General features: G+C 49.9%; 1 protein-coding gene across 1 annotated transcript; it reads right to left on the bottom strand.

Annotated features, from left to right (window-relative positions):
• Positions 1-668: 668 nt before the first annotated feature.
• Positions 669-7,479, bottom strand: DMRTB1 (DMRT like family B with proline rich C-terminal 1). The gene is made up of 4 exons (XM_060205079.1): positions 6,719-7,479; positions 4,798-4,994; positions 1,741-1,933; positions 669-1,479 (listed from the first exon to the last, which is right to left on the bottom strand). The coding sequence occupies exons 1-4, from the start codon at positions 7,455-7,457 to the stop codon at positions 1,313-1,315; spliced, it is 1,296 nt and encodes a 431-aa protein (XP_060061062.1). The 5' UTR covers positions 7,458-7,479; the 3' UTR covers positions 669-1,312.
• Positions 7,480-7,915: the final 436 nt, after the last annotated feature.

Genomic DNA, 7,915 nt, shown 5'->3' with positions numbered 1-7,915 from the left:
TCAAGAGAAGCATCCCAAAACATTCAAGTAGCAGAATGGGGACCATGTTCTGCTTTCTAGAACCATGTTCCTTTGAAGAGATCATGAAAGGAGCTGAGCAAGGAAGCCGAAGAACTCCACATTTTAGGACTGGTAAGAGAGCTACCTGGAGAATTTGCCTACTTTGTCATACCATTCAGGTTAGGACTTGGGCCCTGCCACTCTGGAGAAAGAGTTGGTGCTGTATTATCTTTCCTTCTCTATCTATGAAAAAAAAATGTTGGTTTGCAACAGGAAGCTCCATTGATGGCATCTATATCTACATCTGTATCTGTCGGGTTTCCTTAAAATATAATAGTAATCATTAACCATAATGGAAGTAAAATATCAATTAAAAAAAAAACTTACGGCAGCTCACTAAAGGAAAGGCAAGGGGAAGATGACCAAACCCAGGACTACTTCCCTGCCTAATGTTGCCTCCCCCCAAGGATTTAAGGAGAGAATAAACACTCCAAGGAAATTCCCACTGCTCGTTTTGTTTCAAGTCAATTGTTCCCAGAGAAGAAACTGCTGACTTCACAGGTGATTTGGAAGCACTATTCTATTCTCTGTGAACTACATCAGTACTTGTAACAACATACTTTTTAAAGTTGGCAATCACTATTAAAAAACAAACAAACAAACAAAAATCATCAAACAGTCAAACTTTAATAGATTGCTCTTAAACCAGAAATAATGCCTAAAATGTCTTAAACTTTATAAGGGGAAGAAGTAGTCCCTGAGGGGTCAGGATATGAACTGGAAAATCCCCCAGGGACAGGGTGGTGAGGGAAACAGAGCAGCAGAAAGGACGCTGCAGACCTGCTGTCAACGCCTTGGGCCTGGCTACTCCCATCAGCCTCCTGGATGTGCTGGAAGCTTCATGTCTGTGCTGCCCCCAGCTGGGGACCTAGCGGAGATGGGCTGAAACAGAAGGCTGAAATAGATGGTCCCTCCTGTTCTGAAGAAATTAAAGACCGCCTCTCTTTGGGGAATGGAAAAAAAGCAGCACAGCCCAAAGATGGTTCAATTCATTCCTAAATGGGAGCTTCTACGAGGCCCCGGCTGCTCAAAGCCCCAACCCTCCCTTTGGAACTTCATCTTCCAGGTTCCTCTCCAATCACACAGCTCAGGATTGAGAGAACCTCAGATATCACCCTTTCTTTTGTTTTCAAAATGGAAATTAGCTGCTATCTCAAGTCTACCACTATCCTCCCTTCCTCACCAAATACACACAAGAAAATCATGACTGACATCCCCTGAGGCCCCACTCTGCTGGCCCAAGGGCCTGGGCCTAATCGGACTCCTGAGATGATGGCTGGCTGGGCTCCGGCTCTTCAGGCTCCACCTTGCTGGGCTCTGGCTCTTCGGGCTCCACCTTGCTGGGCTCCAGCTCACCAGGCTCCAGCTGACTGGCCTCCGGCTGGTTGGGCTCACCAGGCACCTCCGCATCTGGGTCATCTGTGAAGCACAAAGCAGAGGGGTTGGTTGAGGAGGAAATTGCCTATTTGCAAGTGCAATTTTTGTGTAGGGCATTCTCATCATTCCCAGTCCCTGTGGACACTAGAGGAGGGGGTACAAGGAAAGATCTTTTCCCAGGGTCCAGCACAGTTGAAATTCTGTTCTCTTATTTGCCTTCTCTTTATACCCACTTAGGCCCTGTTTCCTCCAGGACGTCTTCCTGGGTTCCTTCTAGATACTGAAAATCAGGCAGTCACTTACCAGTGTTCTCCTTGTCAGTATCAGACACGATGGTCAGTGAGAAAGATGACGGTGGGGGTGGAGGAGGGGGCGGCGGCAGGAAGTGGAGTGCTGAAAGAAATCCCGGAGGGAGGAACTGGGGCTGCACCGGTGCTGGTGGAGGCGGCGGTGGTGGGTAGTAGCTTGGCTGGAAGTCTCCAACTGGCTCTGACACCTGCATGGAACACACAGCAGAGGAGCGAGGGTTATTCACATGGGCTGACAGGTCTCATGCCTGTGAAGGGAGACGGATGAACCTCTAGAGCCCGAAACACCCTGCCTGGCACTGAGTGTTCAGCAAACATCCTCCATAAGACCACAGACCATAAGGAATATAGACACACTTCCAAGAAGCTGGGGAAGTCACTCAGCCCATCCTTGTGACCTTAGGAGGGAAGTTCTAGTGACACCCTAACCGCAACAATAAAGACAACTGATGAGTGACAGCAGACCTGACTTACTGAGTCTACTGCTCTGTGCCAGCAGAGGGGTCTGTCTGCACCCTGACCACTCGAGGGCCCCTTTTCTAGCACCTTTAGTAAAACTGAGACTCGGGGACCACAGGGTCTCTGTGTATTTGGAGATAGGCAGGGGGCAGCCCAAGGCTAAAAACAATCCCTAGGTTCTCCGGTTTGAAACAGCTTCACAAATTCTACTGGATGCTCTAACCAGACATGAAGGGGGTGGCTAGTGAGGTTATTAGTGCTTTAATTCTAAGCTGCTCAGTCAGATTTCTTCCTGAATCACAGCTCCACCCGGGGGTGGTGGTGGTGGTGGTGTGTGGGGCGTGCTGTGATGGCAACTCAGGCCCAAACAGACCCACCAACTGAGATCACACTCTTAACAAAGGCTGTCTGGCAGGCCTGTCAATCAGAGCCCTAGCCTGGACGCCAGGCTCCCAGCTTCTGTGTGAGCAGACGGTGGGTGTGTACTCTGCTTGGCCAGGACCCTTCTTTGTGTGGAGGCTGGGGATGCCTTGCTCACGCAGCCTCCCTGGGACTGCTCATTTCAGGTGGAGCGGAGGTAGTGGTGATAAGTTTCTTTTATTTATTCCCTTTTGTTGCCCTTGTTGTTTTATTGTTGTTGTTGTAGCTATTCTTGTTGTTGTTATTGGATAGGACAGAGAGAAATCGAGAGAGGAGGGTAAGACAGAGAGGGAGAGAGAAAGATAGACACCTGCAGACCTGCTTCACTGCTTACGAAGCGACTCCCCTGAAGGTGGGGAGCCGGGGGCTCAAACCGGGATCCTTACGCCAGTCCTTGCGCTTTGCACCATCTGTGCTTACCCCACTGTGCTACTGCCCGACTCCCAGTGGTGGGCCTCAGAACTCCCAGTTTTGAGGCCCATGTCTGATTTACCTCTGTGTGGGAAAAAGCTGAGGGTGGCAGAGGGCCTGGGCTCCAGTCAGGGGAACTCACTGCAGTACTTGGCCTGGCTGCTCACTGACCAGCTGCAGAGTGGATGAAAGTTCCTCATTCCCTAAGCTGGACCCTTAGACAACTGCTTAACCTCTTTGTGCTTTTCCTTCTGCTCTACAACCTGGCACCTTGAAGGTATGCTTTTGAAACCATGGAAATCATCAAGATGACTGGCTTTCAAATATTTTCCCCTTGAATTAATGGGAAACCATTGACAAATTAACTTTGACAAACATTCAAAATCAACAGAAGAAATGCAGTTGGAACTGAAGCAAGATGAGGAGACCCAGTGCCTATGTGCAGACCTGACTGCCCAGCTGGAGTCCCATCTCTGACTCCACACTCTGTGACTAATGATTCTCATTATGTAAATGTCAAGCTTTCATCTCTCTTCACAATCACTTTCCACATTAAACAAAAGCACCCTGCTTTCTCCTCACCCTTCTCCTCTTTCCACCCAAGGGAAGAATATCAGGACCGCCCAGGGGTAGCTGTTGGCTCTAAGTTAGTGGTGGTGGTGAGTTGGAATTCCATCAGCTTGAACAGTTTTTGAGTCCACCTCCCTTAGGAGGTCTAGACACCTAGGTCAGACTGGCCACCTAGGCCTCTCACTATCTGCAGTTCCTTTGACCCTCATAGGTTGCCAAAAGGGAGAGAGGGGTTTCAACTACACTGGCCTAAAAGGAGCTGGTAATCAAGGCCATGAAACCTGGTCAGTCTGACTCACAACTCACACAGGCATGCCCTGTCTTTCCATTCAGTCAGTATTCAAGACTGCAGCCTAAATAGCACAGCAGTTAGCAAGTGGTCTGTGATTTCCTCAAAAGACTCAATTTCATCCACTGTTGGCCTCAGGAGAGAGCTCAGCAAGCAAGCTATGGGTCTTGCCATGTGTGCAGCCCAGGTTAAAGTCCCACACCATCTGGGAGGGGGCATGACAGTGGGGGAAGCTCCTGTACTGCAGTAGCTCTCCCTCTTCATAAGAAACCAGCCCAGGAGCAGTAAAACTGTGCATGTGCTGGGCCCTAGCTAAAAGTAAAAAAATCATTTAAATGTTTCAACAAATATTTCATAATGTGAAATTTTTCATAGTTCTCACAGTTAAATTCAAATCCCATCTCCTCCTGAAAGTCCTCTTTAGTCTCAAGTAAGACATAGCTGTGGGTGTTCCTGCCCTATGGCTCCAGGGAAAGTGATGCTCCCTTTCTGGTAGCCAGAAAACTGAAGGCCCCTTCTATTAGGATGTTAGAAAAGCCACGGTGAAGCTTTAACAAGGAAACACATGGAAAAAATACATCGTGGCTTTCCCAACAACCCAATAGTACCAGCATTTCACCAGTCATGGGGCTGGTAGCCCCTCACTCAATGTTACAAACTCACCATCCTTGCCTAAGCTTCCAGGGCTGTTAAGGCCATAGCTCTATAAAGTGCATGTTTTAGCCTAAGCCAAGTGGTAAGGACTTGTCTTTACACATGCTCATTCCAGAAAAGATGGCTGCTGTCTTCCTCCTAGCAACTTGGAGACTGGCACAGAACAGATATGCTAGTTGGTGTCCTTGGCTTGAGAATCCAATGAGAGCTGTGACTAGGAGTCTAGAAGGGCACCAGAATGGGACTCACCAAGCTACTTCCATGGTAGTGGCTATAGGACACATGCCGGAAGCCCCGTTGCAGGGGGATCCCTGAGCCTGGGGAAGCATCCTGGTAGCCCATTGGGAAAGGGCGATATGAGCGCATGCTGGTGTACAGTTTGGAAGGATCTCTCTCCAGGTATTCAGATGCCATCATGCAATCCGAGTTGATGCTCATTGGAAGCCCTGCAAAGATAAAGATGGGAGTGTTATAGGTAAAAAAAAAAAAAAAAAAAAAAAGGAAAAAGGGAAAAGCATTGCATTATTATCCGGATAAGGAAGCAGTATAATAACAATCCCGTGCAATAGGAAAACGGGCAGATAGGGAATGAAAGGGAAAAGTGAAACTGTGCGGTTTTCAGTAGGCCTCCACTCTCGAATTCCCATAGGCTGAGAGGGAAACGCCCTGTTTGTGGCGGGCTTCCACTTTCACTTTCCTTTGCCCTAGGCTGTTCCCGCTCCCGCCCTAGTTTAAAATTCCCGCCGCTTTCACTTCTGTCCAATCCGCTTGCACTACGTACAATCCCAAATGCCACACCCCCTTTGCAAAGCCAGTAAGTAGCTTAAACTGACCCAGCCGGTACAAGCCAACTGAAACCGCCTGAGTAATAAAGCGCACTTCTTACCTTCCACATGGTTCTCGTCTCATTTTTTTTTTTTTTTTTGCCCAATTGGAGCTATAACACTCATAATCCATATACAAAGAACTCCCTTACTCATTATGCTTTGACCCTACTTGCTATTGACTTACTGGGGGGGGGGGTAAGGAGGAGAGTTGGGGCTCCACAATGATTTCACCATTCCTGGGCACTTTTTCATTCAAATAGAGTCAGACGACAGATACTACAGAAAGGGAGCCACCCAGAAAGGGAGCAAAAAAAAAAAAAAAAACCCAGCTTATTTTTTTAAAAGCTGTGACATACTAGTATTGAAAGCAGCAAGACACTAGGAAAAATACAGTTTATGCAAATGGTAAAATGAGAGAGAAATTAGGCAACCAGATCTTGGCCCACCGACCGATCTCCTAAGGGGAGCAGAGACGCTCATTCACTTGCGCCCGCCCTTCTGAGAAGGCGGGAAACCAGGCGCAGGCGCAGAGAGCCAGGCCTGAGCTGAGGGGCGGAGCCTGCAAAGGCGGGCTGGGGGGATGTTGAGAAGACTGGCCCACCATGCAAGAAAAGCACTGCACGAAGTACGCAAGCGCAGTGGCCGTCTGGGGCGGGGGAGGGGGGGGTCTCCTCGTGGAGGAGCTAGCGTGGCCCAGCCAGCCGGGGGCCATCTTTTCTTGCAGTATGGAAAAGCACAAGAACTGTAGCAAAATACTAAGAACCATATGGGCCACATATTCCTTTCTATCTTTTGTTTTTGACTTTCGCAAAAAAAAAAAAAAAATATATATATATATATATAATAAATAAGTAAATCTGGAGAGAGTAGATTATGCAAAAAACAAACAAAAAAAAGCTTTCGTGCCTGAGGCTCTGAGGTCCCAGGTTCAATCCTCAACACCATCATAAGCCAGAACTGGAGAGTTCTGTGGGAAAGACAACAAAACAAAAGGGAAAGAAAAAGAGAAAAGGAAAAATTTATCTTTTCCCCACTTGTAGGAGGGAAAGCTTCACAAGCGGTGAAGCAGTGCTGCAGGTGTCTATCTCCCCTTCCTTCTCGGTTTGTCTCTAACCAAAAATCAAGCATTTAAAATAAATAAAAGCGCCTAACCCAAGTCTCTATCCAGAGGAGGGTGTCCCTATGAAATATTACTTCTGGAGAGACCCCCACACCACAACCCCCACCCCAGGACCCATTCCCGTGGGGTCTATACCGCAGGAATCTCAAGGGAGCGGGAGGCTGCGGCCCTGGGGAGGCCATGGCGGGGGAAGGCCGCGGGGAGCGGGGGGCGGGGGTCTTACCGAAGTCGGCGAAGGGCAAGGTGGGCACAGGACGCAGAGGCCTGCGCAGCTCCTGGCGGCCGGAGAACGATCTGCCTGCGGCCTCAGCCCCGAGGTGGGGTCCTGCTCCCACAGGAGCAGGCACAGCCGCCGCGGCTTGTTCGGTGGGCCCCACGTGGCTAGGCCCCTGGCCCATCGCCACCGGCTGGAAGGCGCTCGGACCCGGGCTCGGGCCACGCGGAGGCCGCTCGGGGCCGAGGCCGCTGCCCTCAGAGCCCAGGACCAGGCTTCCCGAAGCGGCCACCGGAGGCGGTGGGCAGAGGCTTGAGCCCGGGGCAGCCGCCATGGCCTCGGAGACCAGCTCGGGCACCGGGGCGCGCAGGGCCCGGTCCTGCTCCTCGTCGGAGCCCTGCTTCTTGAGCACCTTCTGCGCGGCCATGATCTTCTGGCGTTCGGTGATTAGGTAGCATTTCTCGCAGGTGCACTGCTTCCAGCGGCATTTGCCCGAGTGGCCCTTGACGGGCACCAGGAAGCCATGGTTGCGGCAGCGAGAGCATTTGGGGGTGCGCAGCATCTTGTCGGCCAGCTTGCCAGCGTCTGCTTCGGCAGGACAACCACCTCCTCTGAGCACTGCAGAGCGAGTGAGCCGAGACGAGCAAAGACCCACAAGCCCCTGTGGCTGGGGACATTGGATACACTTGTAACAAAGCAGGCGGGCGGGCGTGCGTGCCAAGAACCCCATGTTGCAAGTTCTTTGCATTTTCCCTCCTTTTAAAAGTAAGTGTGTGTTGTGCTCGTCTGCACACGCGCGCAAAATTGGTAGACTCTCTGTGCCTTGCTTAATGTGCACACTATTCGTTTGGATAAGGTCCTTGTGGAATGTTATTTGCATGTATGTCATCTGCATTGTCTGAAGTCTTTGGCATTTAATTTTCCAAAGTTTCTGTTCCCGCCACTCCACAGTATTTTTTTTTAACTTCAGAAAAGGCGGGATGATGTTCAACGGTCCACAATTTAACGCTCCAGAGGAACATAGCTCACAGCAAACACATTAGGGTAGAGACACATCTTAAGAGGCAGACCGCGTTTTTTCTTCCAAAAGCTGCTGCATCTGTGGAATTTCATTTCTTTCCCTGCAGAGAAGTAACTGTTCACAGTGATGCTTCCAGAATATTCTCGAGAGCTTGAGGCGGTGGGGTGTGCCCTTTTAGTAATTCC

The sequence above is a fragment of the Erinaceus europaeus genome, chromosome 13, assembly GCF_950295315.1.
Source record: "Erinaceus europaeus chromosome 13, mEriEur2.1, whole genome shotgun sequence".
In the NCBI taxonomy this organism is placed as follows: Eukaryota; Metazoa; Chordata; class Mammalia; order Eulipotyphla; family Erinaceidae; genus Erinaceus; species Erinaceus europaeus.
Note: the sequence above shows the minus strand (reverse complement) of the source record. Positions and strands in the feature narration are given on the sequence as shown.

Bases quoted from the DNA above. Each gene is read 5' to 3' on its own strand.
- DMRTB1 (XM_060205079.1), bottom strand. From the start codon at position 7,457: ATGCAAAGAACTTGCAACATGGGGTTCTTGGCACGCACGCCCGCCCGC. The intron at 1,934-4,797 runs GTGAGTCCCATT...TGTTCCATGCAG, and splicing joins ACTACCATGGAAGTAGCTTG to GTGTCAGAGCCAGTTGGAGA. The intron at 1,480-1,740 runs GTAAGTGACTGC...TGTGCTTCACAG, and splicing joins TACTGACAAGGAGAACACTG to ATGACCCAGATGCGGAGGTG.